Source organism: Canis lupus, chromosome 10, assembly GCF_003254725.2.
Source record: "Canis lupus dingo isolate Sandy chromosome 10, ASM325472v2, whole genome shotgun sequence".
Classification (NCBI taxonomy): domain Eukaryota; kingdom Metazoa; phylum Chordata; class Mammalia; order Carnivora; family Canidae; genus Canis; species Canis lupus.
The window spans coordinates 812,345-835,767 of NC_064252.1; the positions used below are offsets into that span (position 1 = coordinate 812,345).

General features: G+C 58.7%; 2 protein-coding genes across 8 annotated transcripts; one reads left to right on the plus strand and one right to left on the minus strand.

The window, feature by feature from the left end:
• Positions 1-792: 792 nt before the first annotated feature.
• SLC39A5 (solute carrier family 39 member 5) lies at positions 793-5,315 on the plus strand. The gene is made up of 10 exons (XM_025477010.2): positions 793-1,113; positions 2,022-2,205; positions 3,018-3,180; positions 3,311-3,480; positions 3,558-3,698; positions 3,998-4,091; positions 4,176-4,334; positions 4,423-4,503; positions 4,606-4,796; positions 5,055-5,315. The coding sequence occupies exons 1-10, from the start codon at positions 830-832 to the stop codon at positions 5,196-5,198; spliced, it is 1,611 nt and encodes a 536-aa protein (XP_025332795.1). The 5' UTR covers positions 793-829; the 3' UTR covers positions 5,199-5,315.
• On the minus strand, positions 2,145-23,103 carry ANKRD52 (ankyrin repeat domain 52). 7 transcript variants are annotated; one of them, XR_007413669.1, is made up of 29 exons: positions 22,949-23,103; positions 22,553-22,636; positions 22,016-22,094; positions 21,738-21,808; positions 20,486-20,686; positions 19,629-19,716; positions 19,384-19,526; positions 18,874-19,086; positions 18,552-18,630; positions 18,118-18,232; positions 17,850-17,932; positions 17,616-17,733; positions 17,331-17,399; positions 17,017-17,157; positions 16,862-16,942; positions 15,183-15,294; positions 14,924-14,995; positions 14,440-14,641; positions 14,073-14,160; positions 13,878-13,995; positions 13,053-13,272; positions 12,771-12,858; positions 12,580-12,663; positions 12,329-12,474; positions 11,825-11,907; positions 11,545-11,627; positions 11,189-11,342; positions 10,659-10,813; positions 2,145-2,256 (listed from the first exon to the last, which is right to left on the minus strand). XR_007413669.1 is itself a non-coding variant. In XM_049115656.1 (29 exons), exons 1-29 carry the CDS (start codon positions 22,973-22,975, stop codon positions 2,248-2,250), a joined length of 3,144 nt encoding a protein of 1,047 aa, XP_048971613.1. In that variant the 5' UTR covers positions 22,976-23,102; the 3' UTR covers positions 2,145-2,247. The 7 variants fall into 7 exon arrangements, 5 of the variants coding, with proteins under 5 accessions (XP_048971613.1, XP_048971612.1, XP_025332793.1 ...); XM_049115656.1 differs by having other exon boundaries at positions 11,251-11,342; positions 22,949-23,102; XR_007413668.1 differs by lacking the exon at positions 2,145-2,256 and adding an exon at positions 2,321-2,638.
• Positions 23,104-23,423: the final 320 nt, after the last annotated feature.

A 23,423-nucleotide genomic window follows, 5' to 3' on the forward strand; every position in this document is an offset into this window, starting at 1 on the left:
TGGGAAGGGTGAGAGTATATGCAGGAAAAGGCTAAAATGGTACCAACTGGATTAGTGGGGTGGATTATTTAGAAGAAAAGGCTAGGCTCAGGTTTTCCTTAGCCATGTGGCTTTTCCAGGGGCAGAGGGTGGCCCCTCCCTACTCAGGGGCCCCAGCCAAGACTGACCTTTGACCCCACCCCAGAGACCAGTGAACCATTAACTCTTCTCTGACGTTAGCCTTCTCACACTGGCCCCTCCCCTCCCTGACCCCGCCCCAAGGCAGGTGGGCTAGGAGTTGGGGGGGCTGCGGGGGTGTCCATCCCAGCCTTCTATCTGACGTGGCCTCCATCCCCACCCCACCCCACCCCCGCCCCAGGCGCCTGGAGGCTGAGCCCCGCTGCCTGTCCTGACTCAGGAGCCTCTGAGCGTCCACCATACGGCCTGAGCGGGACCTACGGTGACAGCTCTCCTACTGCCAATGAGGGTAAGGCCCCTGTGGATTGAGGGGAGACAAGGTGAGGCGGGATTGAGGGGTGGGGTTTTGGGGACAGATTGGGCGGTCAGCTCTGGATCAGCTGAGGGAGGCACTCTGGGTCAAGAAGGGTGCCCTAGGAACTGGCAAATAAGAGGCTGCTCCAGAAGGAGGCGATGGGGACGGGAGAAAGGAGGCGAGGGTGGGGGCTGCTGCTAGAGTCAAGGTGGGGAGGTACAAGGAGTGAGGGTCCCCTGGGGCTGAGCTGACAGAAGGCCAGGCCCTTCCTCCCTCTTCTTCCAGGGCACAGTCCTCAGGATGTTCCAAGGGGAATAGAAGCCGGAACCAGAGCCTCCAACCCATTCCCCCCCAATAATGGGGCCCCCAATGAGTCACCTGCTAGCTGGCCTGTGTGTGGGGGTGACCTTGGGCTTGGTAGGGGGCTCAGCCCCCAACCTGGGCCCCGCTGAGCAGGAGCAGAACCACTACCTGGCCCAGCTGTTTGGCCTATATGGGGAGAACGGGACGCTGACGGCAGGGGGCCTGGCGCGGCTTCTCCACAGCCTGGGGCTAGGCCGAGTACAGGCGCTCCGCCTGGGACACCACGGACCTCCAGCTGGCCGGGCTGCACCCCCAGCTGGAGACAATTACACGCACAGGTACTAACCCCTTCCCCCACCCCAAAATGCCACCTCCCCAGCTCTTCTCAGTGCTTGCATCAGTCTCCTGTGGCCTAGCTCTAGCTTCCTAAAATCGGATTCCCGGAATTAAAATTTCTGAAAAATCTGACTCCTTGTATCCCTTCACAGCCCCCTGTGCTTCTGCTGCCTTCTAATTCTCTCCTCTTCCAAATCCCTGGGCCCTTCAACTCCTTGCTCTTAGCAGTGCTCAATGTCTCTCCAGGCTGACTTAGCTCCCAATATGTAGCATTTTTGGCTGCCCCCCCCCCATTTCTCTCACTCTCACACCCCCCATTCCTAGACCATTCCTCTAAATCGACAATCTCAGATCCTTCAAGAACTGAAATTCTACAGTTTCTGGGTCCCAGGAACTCTGGCTACTGGCTTCCTCCCTTTTCCCCTAACTGCCGTAGGAGTGTCAAGGGTTTTTTTTTTTTTTTTTTTTTTTTTTAAAGATTTATTTATTTGAGAGAGAGAGAGAGAGCAAGCAGCAGGGAGGGACAGAGTCTTAAGCAGACTCCATGCTGAGCTCAGAGCCCAACATGAGGCTCGATTTCATGATCCTGAGATCATGAACTGAGCTGAAACCAAGAATCTGATGCTTAACCAACTGCACCACCCAGGCGCCCGTTAAGGGGAGTTTCTTTAAGAACACGAGCCAGGGCAGCCCGGGTGGCTCAGCGGTTTAAGCTGCTTTCAGCTGGGGCGTGACCCTGGAGTCCGGGGATCGAGTTCCACGTCGGGCTCCCTGCATGGAGCCTGCGTCTCCCTCTGCCTGTGTCTCTGCCTCTCTCTCTCTCTTTGTATCTCTTATGAATAAATAGAATCTTTAAAAACAAACAAACAAAAACACGAGCCAGTCTGACTTGCTCCCCCTTCCATTCCAGATCACAGGACCCTGAGCTGAGTGTGGATGTCTGGGCTGGGCTGCCTCTGGGTCCCTCAGGGTGGAGTGACCCAGAGGAGCCGAAAGGCCCAGCATCACCCCATGGGCCAGCCCCTTCGGGCCTGGACCTCTTTCACAGGCTTCTGTTGCTGGACCATTCCTTGGCTGACCATCTGAATGAGGATGTGAGTCTGATGATCTCTAGGTGCGGGGAAGGACCGTGGGATTTAGATGGCCTGAAATGTTTAAAGAGTAATTAATACAGTTAATTAAAAAAATAAATACAACCCAATCCAGGTGTGATCTTAAGGTATGTTATTCCAATAGCAAAATAAGGTTCCTCTGGGCTCAGTGCACATGAGCCCACACCCAAATCTCCAAGACCTGGTTTAGGGACCACACTTGGCAAAGCAGAGAATCCAGAGACAACAGGCCAGGGTAGGATTTGGGGCCCGCTATCTGCAGGGAGCAGATGGCTTATCTTCAGCCAGAAAGACTGTGAACTTGTTCCATGTACACCAGAGGGCAGCAAAAGCGAAGTCTGAAGCAGGCCTGGTGAGGGTGAGCACCCCATCACAGGAGGCATTCAAGCCAAGGCTGGTCGGACATGTGACAGGGCTGTTACGAGACAGGTTGGATGGTATTTTGAGTTATTTCCCTGCTAAGGTTCTGCAGTGGAGGGCTCTGGTTGTCCAACCAACTCCATCACCAACTCAAGGAAATCATCAGGGCCTTGGGAGGGAGATGGTGGCATTGTTTTACTAGCACGAAATCTGTACTGAGTTGAGTATTTGCAATGGATTGAATATTCACTAATAATTAACATACACCGATCATACAGAACCATCCCTAATCCCTGATGCACCTGCCAGGGGGAGCAGAGGGGGCCCCCGGGGAGACCCAGGAGTCCCTGCAACGGAAGGACAGACATTAAGGATCTGAGCCACAGTTCTCAGCGATGCCCCCACGTATGACCCCCCCAACTCAAACTTCCTAGTGTCTGAACGGCTCCCAGCTGCTTGTCAATTTTGGCCTGAGCCCCGCTGCTCCTCTGACCCCTCATCAGTTTGCTCTGCTGTGCCCGGCCCTGCTTTATCAGATCGACAGTCGTGTCTGCATCCAGGCCCCTGGCCCAACGCCCCCTGGGGACCTTCTGTCCGGTCAGTGGGTGACAGTGGGTGGCAGGGTGCCTTGAATCCCGGTGGGGGGTGGGCCCCTGGCCAAGCAAGGGGGTTCGTGGGCCCCGCCTTCCCTCGGAGGCCATCCTCACCAGCCCGTCACTTTCCGCAGCCCTGATTCACAGTGCCCTGGCGGTCCTGCTGCTCAGCCTCCCGGCTCCCCTGTCCCTGCTCCTGCTGCGGCTCCTGGGAGCACGCCTCCTGCGGCCCCTGCTGGGCTTCCTGGGGGCCCTGGCCGTGGGCACTCTTTGTGGGGATGCGCTGCTGCACCTGCTGCCTCACGTAGGCCAAGCCCCCTGCCCCGCGTCTCCGGCCTCACACCCCCCCCCCCACGCCTGCGCTGACCCCCTCTCCGGCAGGCCCGAGGAGGACAGCACGCCGGGCTTAATGGGCACCCAGAGGAGGACCTGGGACCGGGACTGTCCGTGCTTGGAGGCCTCTTCCTGCTCTTCATGCTGGAGAACATGCTGGGGCTCCTGCGGGGCCGAGGCCTCGGGCCAGTGAGTGATGCCCCCCTCTTGCTGTGGCCCGAAGCCGGGCGGGCCTCACTGGCCGCAGGTGGCAGGAGGCTCTGGCGGCTTCCCAGCGCCCCAGCTGGCTCTGGGGCTGGCTCGGGGGGGCACGGGGCGACCGCTCACTCTGCCCACGGGGGTGGGGGGCAACCTGGGAAGACAGCACAGAGGCCAAACACACGCCCAAGGGCTGGCGGGACCCGGAGTGCGTCTGGCAGCCACCGCCTGGCCTGTGCTTAGCGCCCGGCCCTGCTGCCTCCTCCAGGAGGGACTCCCTCCCCTTTCAGGGATGCTGCCGGCGGCAGAGGAAGGAGCTCGGCGCGCCCGGGCCGGACCCCGAGGATGGCGGGACGGGCCTTCAGCCCCTACAGGCGGCTCCGGGTGAGCAGAGCAGAGGGGGAGCCAAGGGGAGGCTCGGCCAGGGCCCCCCCGCAGCCGTGCGCACTGTCCCTGTCCCTCCCGCAGAGCCGGCAGCCCAGGGCCGCGGGGAGCAGGCCGGCCGGGCCGCCCGCCCTGGCCACCAAGGCCACAGCCACGGGCCCCGGGGCGGCGCTGGCGCCAACATAACGTGGATGGTCCTCCTGGGAGACGCTCTGCACAACCTCACTGACGGGCTGGCCATAGGTGCGAGGGGCAGGCGTGGACCCAGGGGAGCTCCTGGGGGGCAGGCGGGGCGCAGGTCCCCCACTAACCTCCACCCTGCCAATGCCAGGCGCCGCCTTCTCCGACGGCTTCTCCAGCGGCCTCAGCACCACCGTGGCCGTCTTCTGCCATGAGCTACCCCACGAGCTGGGTAGGAAGGGCAGACGTGGTGGGCTCCGGGCCACCCTGGGCGGCCGGCGGGTGGCAGGGTGGGGGCCGCGGCTGATGCCCACCGCCTGGCCTCCTCCCACAGGTGACTTCGCCGTGCTGCTCCGGGCAGGGCTGCCCTTCCGGCGGCTGCTGCTGCTGAGCCTGGTGTCTGGAGCCCTGGGGCTCGGGGGTGCAGCCCTGGGGGTGGGGCTCAGTTTGGGCCCCGTCCCCCTCACTCCCTGGGTGTTCGGGGTCACGGCCGGGGTATTCCTCTATGTGGCCCTCGTGGACATGGTGAGAGGCGTGGGGCAGTGCAGAGAGAGCAAGGGAAGCGGGCAGCTGGGTGCGCCGGGGGAGGGGAGGGGAGGTCCCTCCACCTCCACCCTGGACCCCGGCCCCGTGGAGTCTGAGCCACAAGGGCCTGGAAGAGTCTGGAGGGGAGGGGCTGCCCGCTGCTACTTCCCGCCGCAGCCTCCCTGGCCTCCGTGTCCCTCCCGCGCTTCAGGGGGAGAGACACAGGGCCAGGAGCCCGACGTGCTTCTTTCCTTTCAGCTACCAGCCCTGCTTCGTCCTCCGGAGCCCCTCCCTACGCTCGACGTGCTGCTGCAGGGGCTGGGGCTGCTGCTGGGGGGCGGCCTCATGCTCACCATAGCCCTGCTGGAGGAGCAGCTATGGCCCCTGGTCTCTGATGGCTGAAGGGGGGCAGTGGAAAGGCGTCGGGTTTGCCCTTCCTTCCCCACAACCACAGGAATGGAGGCGGGACACAGGGCCAGTAGGAGCAATAGGATTTTAATAAACAGAACCCATCCCAAAGCCATGACTACGACAGTTGTACTTGCACCAAAACAGCATAGAAAACCAGGATGTAGTGGGAGGGGGGCTCAAAGCAGGTCAGGGGAGGACATGAGCAGGGGCCTGGAGGGTGCAGGGTGTATCAATCTGCAGGGAGAGCATTGTGCTTTAGCCCAGGGGGGAGAGGGGGTGGGGCAAATGCACCGCAAGGTCCCCACTTTTTCCTGCTGCCCTCAGCACCCTGGGGGTACAGGCATCTGGGCAGATCTGCCCTTTATTGCTGCCCACCAGCATTAAACACCCCCGACCCCAACACTAGCACCACAGGTGGATCCGGGGCAGGGAGAAGAGCGGGAACGGGAAAATTGCTTAGAGAAAGATTCAACTGGAATCCAGTGAATTGTGCTCAGTTCTCTTTACTTCCTACAACCGAGTACATGGGTCACAGGGTGGAGGGTGCAACAGGACACGGAACATGCCCCTCAGTGCCCCCGACACACCCCTGCACACAGGATGGTGGTGTCTGCAGCATCACAGGTCATGCAGGGCACGGGGAAGGGGAGGTTCGCACACACGTAGACACCCACAGCGGGTACCAGACAGAGAACACCCCTGAATATACACAGCTGTACACAGGGAACCCCCAGGCCCCCAACCCAACCCTCTCCCCTGTCTTGCCGTCCCCCAGGCAGGAGGAACTGTATTGCTTTGAGAGAGCCACCCTGGGGGCCGCTCTGCCAGGCACCCTCCCCTTCCCTCCCTCCCCCACCCCCATTTTGGCACATCTGCAAGACACGTGGCGGCAGCGAGGGTAGGCTCCCTCCCTCCCAGGCTTCTGTGGCTCGGAGTTGAGGAAGGGGGCAGGAGACTTATCCTCCATCTCTCCCCTCGCCCTTCCCAAACCCCCGCCGAACCCACTCCAGCCGGAACCCACCCCCACCCCCCAAACACACACATACAAAGCTGAGCTATCCAGGAATACCGGGAAACAAGGAGATTGTCCGGGACAGGAGCGGAGGCAGTCGGGGGAGAAAGGACTGGAAGCAGAGACCCCACCCTGGTGTGGGGGTAAGACTGGCACAACAGCTACTTTAGTGCAATTGGAGAGGGTGCCCAGAGTGAGGGATGGAGATGGGAGGGGAAGGCTCTCCCGGACTTCCCTGGGGGCAACGCCAGGCTCCCCAGGGAACGGGCCCAGCAGGAGCAAGCGAGGGCCAAGGGCAGAAGCTCTCAGTCACCCGCCACCCTCTGCCCTCCCAAATGCAGTGACAGTGTCCCCCCTCACACCTAAGTGGGCAACAGCAGCCTCGGAGTCAGTACCTTCAAGTAATTCATAGAACAGACCCTCCCCACCCCAGCTTCCTCCCATCTCTGGGATTTGGTCGCTTCTCTAGGGTTGGGTCGGGGAGGAGGGAGTCCCCAATCAGGCCCTTCCCTCTCCACCTCCCTCTTCCCAGGCCTCTGGGCTTGGTCCTCAAAGATTCCTTGCCCCCACCCCTGCCCAGCCTGGGTCAAGGCCAGGAGGGCTGGAGCCACCACAATTGGAGGGGAAGGGGCTGCTTTGCTCCTTATCCCTCCTTCTGAAAAGGTAGGGTTCAAACTAGGCGGGATGGGGCCCCATACTGGTTTGCCCCAGGAGGAGGGCTTCTGGGCTAGGGTCTGTAAGGCTATTTTCCTTTGCGGTGGGAAAGGGAGGTGGGGATGAACACGGGGTGTGGGGAGAGGGGGAGAAACGGGTGGAGAGGGAAGGAGGAAGGGGCCTCCCTGCCAGAGATGTCGTGGAGTCCCCGGGACGAAGCAGCACCCCTGTGCACAGATGCAGAGTGCGCCTGGTCCCGGCCCCTCCAGCCAGGCCCAACCTCCCCTCCCGGGGTCCCTTCCAAGACCCCGGGGGGAGGTTTCGGGGATACAGCTGTAGAACCATTCACTCTGGCCCCACGCCCCCCACCCCACCCCCGCCTCTCCTCTCCTTCTAGGTCCGGGGAATAAGAAGGTGCTCGGGTGGGCAGACAGCGGTGGAAACAGTATTGAGTTTTCCTTTGGTTACATATTGAAGGCAAAGGTGAGCTGGACTTACAGTCAAAACGGATAGGGATGAGGAAGGAAGAGGGGCCATGCCGGGGTTGGAGAGGGAGGCAGGCCCTCCTCAGCCCCTCCACCCCAAGGAACACATGTCTAAGTGGGGTGGCAGTCCCTCAGTCTCATCTCTCCCACCCCCCACAGCACCAAACAGAAGGAGAAGCCCCCTCCCCCAGGGGCTGCTCCCCACCCCAACCTGGGCTGTACATTCAGTGGTTTTCAGCAGTCCTATGGCTCAGGGGGCCACAGCGGGGGAGGTGGCCCGTCAGTCTCAGTTGGACAGTGGCAGTGACCCGGATCTGTCGGCCCATCCTGGGACCCACAGTTTGTGCCATTTGTTTTTCTGCAGGATAGTATACAACCTACCAAAGCCACCGCCCAATCAGAAACATCTCCCCAAAAATCAGAAATTAAAAACTGGCTCTTTTCAACTCGCCCTCTGATTCACAAGCCTGTTTCCCTGTCTCCTATGTAGCCCTCGCTCTGTCTCCTTTGCTGGGACCTGGGGCTGCTCCCAGGGTCCTCACTTAAAATAGGCCTTTTCTCAAAAGTGCTTATTACTTGAAGCAAGTGCTTTAGAGCTGCGGTAGGGAGAGGGGGAGGGAAAGCGGGAGGGCGAAGAGGAGGAGGGGTTTCCTCCCCACCCCACCCCTGTAAGATTGGGGGGCACTCTGCCTGTTTTACTTCTCCACACCCGTTTAAGTCAAAGAGGTTTGAAAAAAATCTTAACATTAAAATAAATATGCAGTGGCCATGAGAATGGTCAAAACACTTCGAAAAACACTAGGAGCCGGGGAGCCCGGGGCAGGGTGTGGGATTTCCTTTGGCATAAGGAGAGGAGGCTGCTTGTCCTCCGTGCCCCCCACAGCCACATGGGGGTGGTGGGCAGAGGACCTGCCGCAGCACTGCTGACGTGTGTGCCAGAAATCTCATCTAGCAAAACAATGGGGCTCCTGACAAATACTCAGATTCTTCCTGTCATCGCCAAACATTGATAAAGGAGAACACGACTAATACCCCGAGTCTTCTCTAGAGGACCCATCTCTCTGCTCCCCCTGCCCCCCGCCCCTGTCACCTAATTCCCAGCACCAAAATGAGAGGGAGGGAATAGAATGGGAAGATTTCAGGAGAGAGCTGAAGTTAGGGGCAAGCTTTGCAGAACCAGCAGGGTTGGGGGTGGGGGGCTGCAGCCCTTAAAAGAGGTCACATTGATTGTCATCTAAGGGAGGACAGGGTGTGAAGGGAGGTGGGCAAGAGGGGCGTCGCAAGGCCCTTTGGCTTTGAAAACAAAACTAAAAACTAAAAGCTGCACAATCCTTCTCACCAATAATGGTCATTTGGAAGCTTTGAAATGGTTTAGGAACTGAGGGTTGGTGGAAGCAAGACACAGAGAGAGGGGATAAAAAGAGATGGTGAGAAAAATAAGGACTTGGACAAACACCCCAGGCTTCAGGGAACCAGCATGAGGTATGGTTAAGGGTATGTTAGGGAGACAGGGGTCCCTGGGATGCCCCCCCTCCCCTCAGCCCACCCTTGGTGAGGGTGGCAAGACTTGCAGGGGACACTGGAAAGTGGGGAAGGTCGTGAACAAAGCAAGGGGGGTGGCGGGAGGAGGCTGAGGGATCCCCGGGGGGTGGGGGGAGACCCTGTACTGTGTAAACGAAGCCTGTCCAGTTCTCAGGGGACAATACTGATGGCAGCCAAACTGGGCAAGGATGCACTGTGGGGGTGGAGGGGGCATGACCTCTATTCAAGTTCTGTGTCTTGGCCCCTGGCTGAGGTATTGAGTGCGAGGAAGGGAACGCTGGGCTAAGGGGCGGTGGACAAGGCGTTGAAAGGGACCAGGGCCAAATTCAATGCTACATATAGAGAGAAAACTGCCCCCTCCTCACTCTGGCCCAGTTTGGCTTGTGGGGGGGTGACCTTTAGGAATATCCTCAGTGCAGCCCCTAGCTCAATCCCATCTCTCCCCGCTGCTGGGGGGGTGGGGCAGGGCCCCAGCCTCAGCGTGTATTCCTCGCTCCCTAGATCAGAGCTTCATCCTCACACCGAGGGGAAGCCTGGGTCTGAGTAGCCACGGTCCCTAGTCTGCCCTGCCCCTCCCACCATCTTTGGCTTCAGATCAGGAGTGACTGGGGGTGGTGGGTACTCTTGGACATAACGGAAGGTGGGGGCACGGAGGAACTATGGACCTAGGGGGCACAGGAGGAAGAACAGGGTCCTTCCCTCCCCACACATGCAAACACATGCCTGAAACGCACAGGACGTACTAGGGCTGTGGTTTTGAAATGGGCAGGAAATTAATTTGTTTCTTCCCCTAAAGGATAAAATGCTTACTTAAAGATTCATGACAAGCCTCAAAGTTAAGGGAGGGGGGAGCCAGAGAGGGAACGGCCACAGGCTCTGCCCTCCCAAAAGAAGTTAAAAGAAAGAAGCAAGGTTAAAGTGCCTGGAAGTGGAAGGGAGTCGGGGAAGAGCAGGCTGTGGGGGCAGAACCAGCCCTTGATTTGCATATGAGGAGCCAGGGGAGAGTGCAGGATTGGGGCCCAGGTACAGTAGTTGCTGCTTCAAGTGTTTTGCATTTGAACTTTAGGGGTGATGGGGTAGAGAATGGGGGAAAAGCTCCAGGCCCCAGTGCTAAGTACCCTCCCCCCTCATCCACTAGCTGCCCCTGAAGGGGGAGGGGGACACCCCCAGAGTGCTCACACAGTACCAGAAATTAAGGCTTCTCACTGCTGCGGGGATGGAGGGGCCAGCCGAGCAGGGAGGCAGTGATGGGTATGGAAGAGGAGGAGGGATGTGCCTGGCAGTAGGGGCAGGGAGGGGGGCACGGCGAGGAGAGAGAGGGAAGGGTGGGGGAGTTGGCAGCAGAAAGGGGGAATGGAGAGATGGGGTAAAGGAGAGGGTAGCCAGGCATTTAGCAATCATTTGGGGACACTTGGCAGAAGGGGTTGCCCTGGGGGTGCCAAGGGCCTGGGGTGCTTCCTGTAGGTCCCAGACCCCTGCCAGGCCAGGATGGTGTGGCAAAGGGGTGAGCAGCTGCTCCCCAGTGCTTCCTCCCACCCCCCCCCGTTCTGTCCCCCCACCCAGTCGTGTTCTCCTTTAAAGTGCCCTAAATGTATAGACTTTTTCTAAATAAATAGAATAAGATATCAAGCCACCGGCAGGGGGAGGGACACTGAAGGGGGGCTACTCCGAGTAGCAGCCGTCTAACCCGATGGCGCCGTGCCGCTCCTGGCTGTAGGGGCAAGAGGCCCCATGGGGCAGGGCGCCGCAGCCACCCACCGTCTTGGCTGCTGCGATGCCGCAGTTCTTGAGCAGGCTGAAGCTGAAAGGACTGACAGCGTCCTTGGGTGGGAAAGGCTTCATGGTGGAGAGGATCAAGGCCAGGCAGTCGGCCACATCTTTGTTGGGGGCGCAGGCCAGCGCTGGGGTGTGACCTGCAGGGCAGAGGGGGAGAACTGAGGCACAGGGCCTGGCCTCCCCAGGGCCCCACCCACCGTCCCCGGGGGCAGAGGGCTCTCATCTGCGGAGGCAGGCCAGCACAGCACCATCAGAGCCCAAGGCCTAGGAGGCCCCGGGCTGGGGCTGGGGGTGCTGACAGGAGACTGTCCAAGGGTGGGGGGAAGGGCAGAGCACAGGGGACACAGGGCTGGGAGGCAGAGGTGTGTGGGAGGTCTTCCTGAGGACCCTGCTGGCTCCACCCAGTTCGGTCACACTGCCCTCAGACACTCTAGCGTATTGGTATTGGGTCCCTGCTCTGAAGAGTTCCCCTGGGGAAAAAAACCCAGTTTACAGCAAGGTTAAGAAGTCACCTCCTGAAGAATGTCCCTGACCCCAAACCCGGGAGAGGCGGGGGGCTCTGGACCCCACCCACCTTCTTCATCCACAGCCAGCACTGTGGCCCCACGACTCAGGAGGGCCTGTACCACAGAAGCTAGACCGTTCCGGGCAGCAATGTGGAGTGGCCTTGGAAGAAAGGAAAAAGGGGTAAGATGTCACCGGGCTGCCACGCTGCCCTTCCACACCCAGCCAGAGTGGTGAGAGAGAGTGCTGACCGAATAATACAAATACCGAATACTGTGAGTTCCAGAGAGCCTCTGGAATGCGGCCGGCTCTTTCTTCACCACCTGCCTCCCCCAGCCAGGAGCCCCCTTCCCCAGGCACTCACATCTGCAGCGCACTGTTGGTAGCATTGATAAGGCCAAGGTCTTGGGTTTCTGCCAGGATCATGAGGGCACATTTCTCATGGCCCTGAGGGAGAGGAACAGAGATGGAATGGAAGCAGACAGGCTGCAGAGCGGGAGTTGAGGGTGCTGGGAGGACAAAGAGCTCTAAGGCTGGACGCTCCTGATCGCCACTCCAGTTCGCCTTCCCAATGGGGTAAACCCATCACCTTCACCGGGCCCTGCCCCTCATGCAGCCCTCACCACCACCGGTCCAGGCCCTACCTTGCTACAAGCCAAGTGGAGGGCAGTGTTCTTGTTCTCATCCAGCACAGTAAGGTCTGCCTTCCCTCGATACAGCAGAAATTCTGCAAGAGAAAGGGGGCAGAGGACTGAAGCCCTCCCTCCAGAGCAGCAGCCCTCACAGGTCCCAGCCCTCCAATCTGCGTGTACTTTGCATGCCATCTGCAGAGGACGATATATCCAAAGACATGCCTCCTGCTTCCTGAGCCCCACTTCAAGCAGGACTGCCTCCCCCTTTTTTTAAGTTATTTGTTTATTTGAGAGAGAGAAAGAACATGAGCAGAGGGGAGGCATAGAAGGAGAAGGAGAAGCAGATTCCCCACTGAGCAGGGAGTCTGACGTAGTACTTGATCTCAGGACCGTGGGATCGTGACCTGAGCCGAAGGTGGACGCTTAACCGACTGAGCCACCCAGGTGTCCCAGGCCTGCCCCAGCTTGCGGAAACCCCAGGGGCGCTCCTCCCTCCCACATACAGCCCCTACACACCCACAGCAGCGGTCTGGCCGTTCTCGGCCGCCGTCATGAGCGCAGTGCGGCCAGTGTGGTCAGTGGCGTTCACCTCGGCTTGATGCTGCAGTAGCATCCGGAGCCCAGATATATTGTCCGCGAAGGCAGCGGCGTGAAGAGGGGTCCTGCAGTGTGGGGGTCAGGGCAGTGTGAAGAGGAAAGGCCTGTTCACCCGCGCAGAAAGAGGCCAGAGACAACCGAGGCTCCTCCCCAAGCCTTCCACCACTCACCGTCCTTTGGCATCTCGGCTGTTCACAATCTTGGCACCCAGAGCTCCCAGCAGCATCTCTGTGGTGCTGTCCTGGTTATTAATTCTAGGGGAAGAGGAAGGGTCAGCAGGAAGGATGAGGGAAATGGAATGCCTGTCCTAAGCCCAGGTCACAGACCCTTGAGCCGGGCTGAGGCATAGGAAGGGACTTACACTGCACAGTGCAAAGGAGTGAAGGGGTTTCCCTCCAGGTATGAAAACGGGCTGTGTTCAAGTAACAACTCCAGACAATCTTCATGTCCTGAGCAGGCGAAAGAGTCATGGGAGTGGAGACGGACAATGAAAACATGTTTCATCCCATCTCCGGACACTCCACTTCCAGATCCAGCTTCACCCGGGTCCTTCCCTCCACCCAGGGGGCCCAGTCTCTGTTCTGGTCAGCCCTCTCCCACACAGCACCCCACCCCCATGCCCACCAAGGCCCCAGGCCCGCACCAGTGTAGGAGGCCCAGTGCATGGGCGAATATCCACTGTAATCCACGCCAGCATCCAGGGGGTCTGTGGAAAGAGCAGCCTGCAGCAGGGTCCGCAGCACTGCAGTGTGGCCACAGGCTGAGGCCAGGTGAATGGGGGTGCGGCCCTTGAAGTCTCGGCACAGCACAAATGCGTCGTGGTCCAGCAGGGCAGCCAGGCAGTCCTCACAGCCAGTCACTGCCTGTGGGCGACGTGATGGTGTAAAGGAGGGTGAAGGGCCACTCCCTTCCCAATAGCCAGTCACTGGAGCTTGCTCAGGAGTTAAGAGCCACTTCCACTTCCAGGGCACTAATACTTGTCTTTACAACAATGACTCTAAAATGTTAGGAATCCGCGTGTCCTTCCTCCGTCCTCTCTATGCCAACAGACAACCAGGACAGCGAGACTTAGTTCTGGCCCTCTGGACCAGGGGACAAATGGAGAGTAAGAGGACTAAGGGGTCGAAGGGTCCCCGGGATGAGGAGACAGTTTTAGGGCAGGCGATTGTGGAGAAGGCCTAGAATAGTGGCATCATCATCCAGGGGGCCAGGACCAGAGTCTGGTTACCCGGGAGCGGAGTCTGGGTAGTGAGCCTGTGGCTGTGTGAGATTACGAAGCAAGGGGGCCAGGGAGATCAGCTCCGGGTGTCAGGTACCCATCCTGGAGCCGACACAGTGAGGCCCAATAAGACCCTGGGCACAAAATACTGGCCCACCTGCTATACAATCTGCCGTCCCACTGCTGAGGAGTCCTATGCTCCCACATCCAGGCCTGTCTGTGAGCAGCCCCACCCAGGAGGTCACTCACCCCACGGTGGAGGGCGGTGCGGCCCCGGAGGTCAGCAGCATCAGCTGTGGATCCTTTCTCTAGCAGCAGATGGACACAATCCACGTGGCCATTCATGATGGCCAGCATCAGTGGGGTTCTACAGAGGGGGGCAGGGGAAAGGTGAGGGCCAGCGGGGACAGGAGAAGCCGTACCCTGCCCCGGGCCCACACTCACTGTCCATAGGCATCCATGACATCTGTGATGTCAGCTCGTTCCCCACTGTCGATCAGCAAGTGCAGGGAATCAGTGTGGCCAGAGGCGGCTAGGAGAAGAGGGTCTGTGTCAGGGCATGGTCAAGGGGAAGGAGCAGCGCTGTCGGGCATAACAGGTCTAGCATGAAGGACTCAAGGGTGGAGATTATAGGAAGACCCAGGGGGCAAGTGGAAGTCTTGGGGGATAGGAAGCCACGGATCAAGACCTGAAGTTTCCATTCTCTTCACCATGCTCCACTGCCACGCCTAATCCCACTCAGGAGGGATCTGGGACCAGTCTCGAAGGCCTGGTGTGGCAAGGAGAGGGAACAGCCTGAGGGCGCACTAACCAGCAGCGTGCAGGGGCGTCCACTTGCGTTTGCGCTCCTTGATGAGTGCGGAGGCGCCGTGGGCCGTAAGCACCTCCACACACTCAGTAGAGCCTCGCTCAGTGGCCAGGAAGAGCGCGGTCCGGCCTTTGTGGTCCCTTACATCCAGGTTCACCAGCGTCTCAGCCAGTGTCTTCAGGGCTTCACAGTGACCGTTGTAGGCCTGGAGGGGGGGCGCGGGCAACCAACGGCTATAGCCCAGGACGCTGCTGCCCTCTGCTCTCGGGCCCCACGGGGAAAGCCCGGGCATCAGTCCCCCCACGAGCTTCTCGGGCCCCTCAGGCTCTCAACCTGCACCATGCCCGCCCGGCTCCAGACCACTGTCCGCTTGCCACATCCCCACAAGAAGGCAGAAGCCAGGGCAGATTCACAAGTGCTCGCGCCTGGGTGTGGGCCCGAGGCAGGTAGGGCCATGGGAGGCAGGAGGGAAAGAGCGGGAACTCACAGCTAAGTGCAAAGGGCTGACTGGAATGGTGCTCTCCACATCCTCCAGGCAGTTAAAGGACATTTCTAAGAGCTGCAATGGACAGGAGAGTAGGTGCTGAGGTTCTCGAACTCCATCCTACCACCCACAGTAATGCCCTAAGCCCCTAGTTCCACAGACCACATCTGAGTCACCCACCCCTTGATTTTAGACTCCACAAACGAAGGTGACTGGGTGCCCTGGCCCCGCTTCCTCTCCTCCAGGCTGGACCCACACGTACCAGCTCGAGGTTCTGTCTGTTGCCGTAGGCGGCTGCATAGTGCACGGCTGTGTAGCCCTGCCTGTCCCGCAGGGAGGGGTCTGCACCGTTATCCAGTAAGAACTCCAGACAGCTGGGGGACAGGGGGACACTGTGAGGCAGGAACAGGCCCAACTGGGGAGGAGCCACTGTGGAAAGAGCAGAGGAGAGGGGCGAGGGGGCCCCCTCCAGGCCTAGCTGGCCAACACCCATCCTCTGCTTTGGGTAGGCTAACTCCTGCCCATTCGACCCCGGCTCTGGACCCACCACCGCCTTCGCCTCAGCCCTGAACTACTCTGGCTTCAACACCTTCCTTTATCCGTGCAACACTCTCCTAGAGAATCCAGAGCACAATGATCAGTTATCAACCTGCTGATCAACACTTTCTGCCCATGTCTAGACACGCTGACCCCTTGTCTCAAATGCCTTCTCCTTCCAACCCATCTGAAGACCTATTCATCTCAAACTCGCTCCCAGCATCCTTGCCTCTGTGAGGCCTTCCCCAACCTTCCCAGTGACGTGCCTCTTCCTCTGTGCTCCCCTGACACCTTTATTTATTTCTTTTTTAAAGATTTATTTATTTATTCATGAGAGGCAGAGAGAGGCAGAGACACAGGCAGAGAGAGAAGCAGGCTCCATGCAGGGGGCCCAATGCGGGACTCGATCCCGGCACTCCAGAATCACGCCCTAGGCTGAAGGCAGACGTTCAACCGCTGAGCCACCCAGACATCCCACTGGCACCCTTCTTAGTAGGGTCAGCTTAGTAGTACTAGCAGTATTTAGCATTTACTATGTGTCAAGCGCTATTCTAAGCACCTCACGTGTATGAAACTATTTAGTCCACATAATGATCCTATGAGGTAGATACTATTCTTACTCCTACTATGGCTAAGGAAACTGAGGCACAGAGAGGTTAAGTTGACAAAGGTCACACAACTAAATTTCTTGAACCATAAGTATCCTTTTAAAAAACAACAACAAACCTCTTATTTCAGAAAACTCATAGATTTACAGGAAGACTGTGAATATAGTCTAGAGTTCCCATATATTCTGCACCATTTTCTCTGTTAACATCTTACATGAGAATGCAAAGGTGCCTTTTTATTTATATTTCCCAACAGATTATTAGTTTTCAAAGGGCAGAAATTTAGGATAATTCATCTTTTTTGGGGGGTGGGAGAGGGAGAGAGAGACTGTCAAGCAGACCCCAAACCCAGCATAGAGCCCAACACCGGGCTTAGTCTCAGGACCCTGAGATCATGACCTTGTTCAAAGCCAAGAGTTGATGCTGAACTGACTGAGCCACCCAGGAGCCCTGAGGGTAATTCATCTTTTGATTCCTGGTACCAAGCACAGTACTTAGTACCTAATAAGTAAACCCTCCCTTAATTCTTATGGATTAGAAGAGTGATTTTGTCTGTTTAGCTGTTCTGATCCTCTTGAGGAGACCATCCGTTCCCCAAGGGGAGGAACTAGGCCTCACATTTTTGTTTTTACCCACAATTATTTGGTTCAGAACTAAGTTCAGAGCAGAGCGCTCCCAACACTCTGCAGGCTGGCCAACTGCAACCAGTTAGAAGCAAGGGGTGGGCAGGGGAATAACAAGGCCAGAGCTGACTCTGCTGGGAAAGCGCATCCTAGGGCTCTTGCTGGCTACTCACAAGAAGGCCTCTTTCCTGCGGGACTCCTTCAGTGGCTCGTCCTCTTCAGCATCGTGGCTGGAAGATGAGTGGGGCTCCGCTCTGCGGTACAGAGAGTGAAGTCAAGGGAGGCTCGGGGAGGTGGGGGGCTGAGAAGGCCAAAGCAGGACCCTCACCTCCTGTAGGTGTCAGAGGCAGCAGCGTAATGGAGGGGAGAGCAGCCTTTACAGTCGGCCTCATTGACACCTGCGCCAGCCGTCACCAATGTGACTGCACACTGGTAGCTGCCATTGGCGGCTGCATAGTGCAGTGGGGTCCTGAGGAGGATGGGTGAGAGAGTCAGGGGCAGACCCCAACGCAACTGGATGAGCGGCCTAAAGCTGCTCTATAATACTCTCCTCACCTAGTCTCCAAGTCCCTCCCGTTCCCTCCACCATTGGTCTCTCTCATCCAACATTCCCCACGCGTCTACTCCTGTGTATCGACACACCTTCCGAATTTGTCTCTTCTCCTCAAGTCAGCTCCACTGCTCAACAGCAAATTAAGACATTCAACATTCCTAAAAGGAAGGAGGATGAGGGTTAAGAGAGCAAGAGTCTCAAAGAGCAGCCACAGGCACAGGGAGAGGCTAAGGAAGGATGGCGCTGGGTAGTTCTTTCTGCCATGACTGCCCTCACGGTGACAGGGCCAGGGGACAGATCTGGGCCGCAAAGAAGGGCCCAGACCCTTGCCCAGATCTCCTCTCAGCGCCCGGGAGAGAAAGAAGAGCACTCACCCTCCAGAAGCAGCAGCATGAAGACAGGTGCGGCCAAGGTTGTCAGGCGTATTGATGTCAAACCCGGCTGAAAGCACGTGCTCGTTGCTGAGTGAAGACACAATGCTGTACAGCTGACCTGCAGGGCCAGAAGAGCCACAGATGTCATCCGAGGGCCCCGAGCAGAGCCGGGAGAGGCATCGACTGGCCTACACAGCTGCCCAACCAACCCCCTCTCAACCAGTCAGCACATACCTGAGGAAAGAAGCTTACGACAACAGTCAGAGAATCCAAAGAGAACAGCTAAGTGCAGAGGGAACATGTCGTGAATGCCGCGCCTGGGGAGAAGTTGAGGGACTCAGTCCTTGGGTCAAGGAGGGACCAGTCATAGGCCTTTCTTCTACGCCCCTCCCCCCAGCAGCTTAGGAGACAGTGAGGTGCTGCAAGCTTCCTTCAGCGAGCTTCTATAGGCCTCCCCGTCTGACCTGAGCAGCCTGCACAGATGTGAGGGGCCCTGACTCACCGGGCAGTATCCGCGCCGTTGGTCATGAGGGTGCTGATGAGCAGCTCGTGTCCGTAGCGAGCAGCCACGTGCAGTGGGGTGTTCCCAAATTTGTCGGCACAATCAATCTCGCTGCCTGGGAAGGGATGCACACAAACAAACTCAGGCAGCCCTTAGGCTCCAGACCACTCGCGCTAGTTAGCTACCACGGGAGTGCTTGTTACGTGCCGCGTCCCAGGCTGAGCATTTCACGTGTGTTATCTCATTTGTAAGTATTAGGGGACGGGGCATGCAGGCCAGGGCCATTTCCACAGGTGCCTTGCTCAGAGCTCCAGGTGCCCATCCTGACTGGAAGATGGAGTGGGAGGTGGAATAAGGAAACCAAGGGGTTTCTAGGGATGAGTTCTTGTGGGGGGGCGGGCAGGAGAAGAGAGCACAGTCTCCTGAGTCCATACCATTCTGGATGAGGATCTGGGAGCGGGTGAAACGACCATGGATGGCAGCCATGTGCAGAGGACTCTTTCCTTCTTTGCTCTGTGAAAACATGGCAATTTTTTTTTCAGTGCAAAGCACCGAGAATGCCCTCTTCCCCTTCGAAAGGACACATCTCTGAGGATGGAGTAGTCACATGGACATCTGCTCAGCCCATACTCTCCTGGGGCCCTGGCAAGGTCTGATCAACCCAGGAGGCAAGTGGGCAATTCCCCAGAGTTGTCCAGAGGGGAAGATACGATCAGGACCCCCAGAGCCAGGTTGCAGCCTCATCCCTTCAGGCACCTGGTAGTTGACATCAGCCCCGTTATTGACCAACAGCTCCAAGCAGAGAGCGCCATTGGTGGAGACTGCAGCCACATGCAGTGGCGTGAAGCCCTTGTCATTCGGCTGGTTGACATTGGCTCCTGCGTTCACCAGCTCAATGGCCACAGCATCCTGGCCCAGGTAGCAGGCGATGTGCAAAGCTGTGTTTCCAAAAGCGTTGGGCTCATCGATCTGGATTTTCAGGGGTGCAGGTAAGGGGATAAGGAGGTATCAGTTTAAATAAAGTGGAAGCTGGCACAGGTAGCCTAGAAAATCCCAGAATTCCAACAACCACCTGAGACACCTCACGTTCCTAACTTAATAGACTGAAGGCACGATTACTTCTGGTAAGCATTATTCACTTCTCCCTCTATCCTGCTGACCTCCCCAAACCTCTCCAACAATCCAGTACCCTTCAGTCCCCACACACAGGCTCTGACCTCCAACTCCCTGCCCGTAGGGCCCCACCCCCATGCTCAGCACCCTGACCTCAGCCCCCATCCGGAGCAGGTACTTCACCACTTCAATCTGGCCGCTGGCAGCAGCTGTGTGGAGCAGTCCATAGCCCTTGCGGTCCTTGCAGCCGAGGTCCGCTCCCCGTGCCACCAGCAGTTTCAGGACCTCCAAATGCCCTAGGAAGAGAAAGAAGGCTATCAGGGAGGTGGAGGGTGAACTCAGAACCCCATCCCTGTCTTAGGATTCCTAAATGTCAAATGCCATGAACCCTTTCTCACCTAAAAAAGCTGCCCAGTGCAGAGGCTGCCGCTCCTTTTTGTCACAGACGTTCAGGCTGGCTCCCTTGTTCAGGAGCAGGTTCACCGTCTGTATCAGGATATGAAAGACACCTATTCAGAGCCAGGTTCATGCTTTCAGAGTACCTAAGGGCAGAAGCCTTTTCTGAAAAGGCGGAGGCACGCAAATGTCTTTGTTCTCAAACAGAACAATCTGGAGAACTAGAGGGAACAGAAGAAGCAGATACTAAGAAGGAGAGCCGTATAGATTTGGAAGTTTAAGGGAAACCCAAGTAAGTCTCTTTATGATCTGAGGGCTCTTAAATTCTTTTGTAAAATCTTCTAAAACACTTTGAAAGACATGGACGCTCACTTCAGAAAAAAGCATGTATATAAATATTTTCCACGCAACTTCAAGAGTTTATCTTGGACTTAAAGTCCAAGTCAAGAATTTCTTTTTTTTTTTTTTTTTTTGAAGTTGGTTGTTTTTGTGAAAGATGTGTTGGTTTTTTTTTTTTTAATTTTTATTTATTTATGATAGTCACAGAGAGAGAGAGAGAGGCAGAGACATAGGCAGAGGGAGAAGCAGGCTCCATGCACCGGGAGCCCGACGTGGGATTCGATCCCGGGTCTCCAGGATCGCGCCCTGGGCCGAAGGCAGGCGCCAAACCGCTGCGCCACCCAGGGATCCCCAAGTCAAGAATTTCAATCTAACCCAACCATTCATTTGATCTTGAGCCCAAGTGTCTATATAGTCATCCAGGCCGCTTCTCCCAGACCTGATGGCCCAGAAGCAGAGGATGGTGAGTGGGAAGGGAAGGCACGGCACTAGGCTGGGCATGAATGGGAGCAGTCCTCACCTCGAGATGCCCACTATGCACTGCATGGTGCAGGGCACTACGCCCGCTCCTATCGGCCACGTTGAGGCTACTCAACAGGGGTGCCAGAGCCTCAGCACACTTCGTGGCCCGGTTGGCGGCAGCCACATGCAATGGTGTCTGCCACAGCTTGTCCCGGGCGTTCACATCTGCTGAATGTGCCAGCAGCAGTCCCAGCACCTTCTGTTAAGGAGCGGGGGGAGGTAAGAGAGAAGACAGAGGGGCAGTGGGAGGTAAAACAAATAGTGGAGGGAAAAACAGGTCAGCATGACACACACAGCCCCAGCTCCCAACTCCCCAGCACAGAGTCTTTTCCCATTTTTCGTACATAGCCTGTCAATACGTACTTCCCATCTTCCGAATCTTCTTAGAGTCTAAAAATCTTCCCAGACCTTGCTGAGGAAAGCATGGTCCCTTCCTTTTCCTCAAGCCACCTGGTATCACTCCCCAGCCAGACTCTGAAAATCTTCACCCATGCACACAGCTACTACCAAGCAAATCCACATATAAAGAGGATTCCAATCCCTCACTACTTTTCACTAGGAAAAATACACACTCCTGCTACCTTAATGCCCCGAATACCCGCCTTCAGTCCTTCAATAGGCACCAAAATCATTTCTACTACCTCAGTAAGCAAACAGATGCTGGTCCCCCTCTAAAACCCAGGCTAAAAGGTCCCTCCTAATCACAACCCACCCCATTCCCATTGGCCTCAGTCCCTCACCCTGCTGGTCAAAGCCAGGGAACTGACCATCAAGCCAAGAGAGAGGTCTCCTCTTCCCTGCTACCCAGGGTTGATGGACCCAATTGATGAGACACATGTGACCCCTATGCTGTCAACTTTCAGGCTGCTTGAGGGGCAGGGATGCAACAGATCACTACCCTCAGCCCCTCCATCCCTCCATCACAAGGTAAGAAATCTCAGTGCTCAGAGGGGGATCAGACTCCAAGGTGGCCCCCCAGGGAGAGATGAGTCACTCAGGCCTGGCAGCAGGGCCCCCTGCAGTCTGCCAGCCCAGTGTTAAGCTCTCCCCTGACGTCACATCAGCTGGCAACACTCAGCTCCCCCTCACCAGCCAGTTCTAGGGGTGGGAGGGAGGGGCCAAGGTCTAGTCTCCTGACCTAGGGGTAGACCAGCTGGTAAGGCAGAGAGCTGAGGCTCTCGAATCCTTCACTTCCACCTTTAACCAACTCATCCTCTTTGAAAGGGTGAAAAGGCACAGGAGGCTGGTACCTCATTTCGGGAAGCAGCAGCACGATGAAGAGGGGTCAGCCACAGTGTGTCCTTAGCATTGACATTAGCACCTGTGGGGATACAATTTCCTCTTTCAGTGGGAGAGGGACAGCAACGGGGAAGGAAAGCCGTAACCAGGCCAAGGAATATGGATAGAGATGGAATGCCTCTCGCACATCAAGGTCCAGAGAGCAATGCTTGGATGGGGGGATGGAGGGGAGGGCTCTTCCTTCAGGTCCCCTCCCCAGGAGCCACACCTTCCAGCTCCCCCCTTTCACCTGACATCAGTAGCAACTGGAGGATGGGGACATCGCCTACGTAGGCAGCAGCATGCAATGGGGTCCGCCTCTCTTGGTCCTGGGAAGGCAGAAAAGAGCAGCAGCTGCAGGGATGGGTGAACTACCAGGGACCCCAGCCCAAGCCTTAGAGCTCCAGGCCCTTCCGCCCTCTTCCCACAGGTTCTGCAGCCTCCTAGAGCCCAGTCCTGGGTCAAAACAGGCACCTAGCGCGGGCGGCGTCAGGGAGTCAGGAGTCAGGGGTCAGGGCCCTGGGGCTGGGAGGCGGCCTCCCTCTTCCAGGAGGGGTGGGGGCGCTGCAGACACTGCTGGTTCGGAAGCGACCGCCGCTGCTGGGCATCCTCGGCGCCACTGAGGCTTCCAGCCTGACCTGCTCCCCGGGTCCGCCGCGGAGCCGGCGCCCACCCCGGGGGAGCGCGCTGCGGCCTCGTCGGCGTCGCGGAGCCGCCCGCTGCGGGGCGGGGACCGGCGCGGCAGGGCCCGGGCGCCGGCTCCGCATCCTCCCCGATCCCAGCTCACCAGCACGTTGATGTTCTCCTTCTGCGAGAGCAGGGAACGCACTTCCTCCACATCGCGGCTAAAGATGGCCTGGACCAGGGGCGGCTGCGGGAGAACCGGCGCTCAGCCAGCGGGCCGCGGCGAGCCGGCCGGGGGCGCGGGGGCACCTGGCCCGCCGGGGGGCGGCGGGGCGGGGCGGGGCTGCGCGCCGGGGGCCGGGCGCCGGGGGCCCGCCGCGCTGGCCGGTCGCCAGGCCCCCAAGGACGCCGGCGCGCTTGAGGGGAGCGCGGCGCGGGGCGGGGCGGCAGCCGCGGGGGCCCCGGGCTCGGGCCCAGCCTAGGCCGCACATCCCCGGGCTCGCGTGGCGGCGGCGCCGGGCCCCGGAGGGACGCGGCGGGCAAGGACGGGCGGGCTGACCTGGTCCGTGATGCTGAGGATCCCCATGGCCCGGCCCGGGCTCCGTCCGCATCGAGCTCCCGGCGGCGGCGGCGGCGGCTCCACCGGGGACACGGGGCGGCCCAGGCGGCGGCTGCGGCGGCGGCTGCGGGGAGAGCGCGGCCCCGCCTACCGGGGGGCGGGCGAGCGGGAGCCCGCAGCGCTCCCTGGCGGCGGAGCTGGGCCGCGGCCCCCGCCCCCAGCCCCGCCCCGCCCCGCCCCCTCCCGCGGGCTGCGGCCGCCGCGGGCCCCCCCCGCGCTCCGCCGCCCGCTGCCGCCCGACGCCCGGGCCCAGGTCCTCCCGGGGCTGAGCGGCCTCGCGGCCTGGGCCCCTGGGCGCGCCCCCGGCCCCGCGGCGCCCCCGCGGGAGGTAACGCCTCCCGCCGGCGGTTACGTGCCCCAGGTCCGCCGCGGACCTGGGGACCCACGGGCGTGGCGACCTGGGGTCACGGCCGGC

What these genes read in the sequence shown, in the direction of transcription:
- SLC39A5 (XM_025477010.2), top strand. Translation starts at nt 830, where the DNA reads ATGGGGCCCCCAATGAGTCACCTGCTAGCTGGCCTGTGTGTGGGGGTG. An exon ending in CTGACCATCTGAATGAGGAT is followed by an intron (nt 2,206 to 3,017) that starts GTGAGTCTGATG and finishes CAAACTTCCTAG; the next exon opens with TGTCTGAACGGCTCCCAGCT. An exon ending in TGCTGCACCTGCTGCCTCAC is followed by an intron (nt 3,481 to 3,557) that starts GTAGGCCAAGCC and finishes CCTCTCCGGCAG; the next exon opens with GCCCGAGGAGGACAGCACGC.
- ANKRD52 (XM_025477007.3), bottom strand. Translation starts at nt 22,975, where the DNA reads ATGGGGATCCTCAGCATCACGGACCAG. An exon ending in GCACTGGGCCTCCTACACTG is followed by an intron (nt 12,859 to 13,052) that starts GTGCGGGCCTGG and finishes TCGCCTGCTCAG; the next exon opens with GACATGAAGATTGTCTGGAG. An exon ending in CGGCCAGACCGCTGCTGTGG is followed by an intron (nt 11,908 to 12,328) that starts GTGTGTAGGGGC and finishes TTTCTCTTGCAG; the next exon opens with AATTTCTGCTGTATCGAGGG.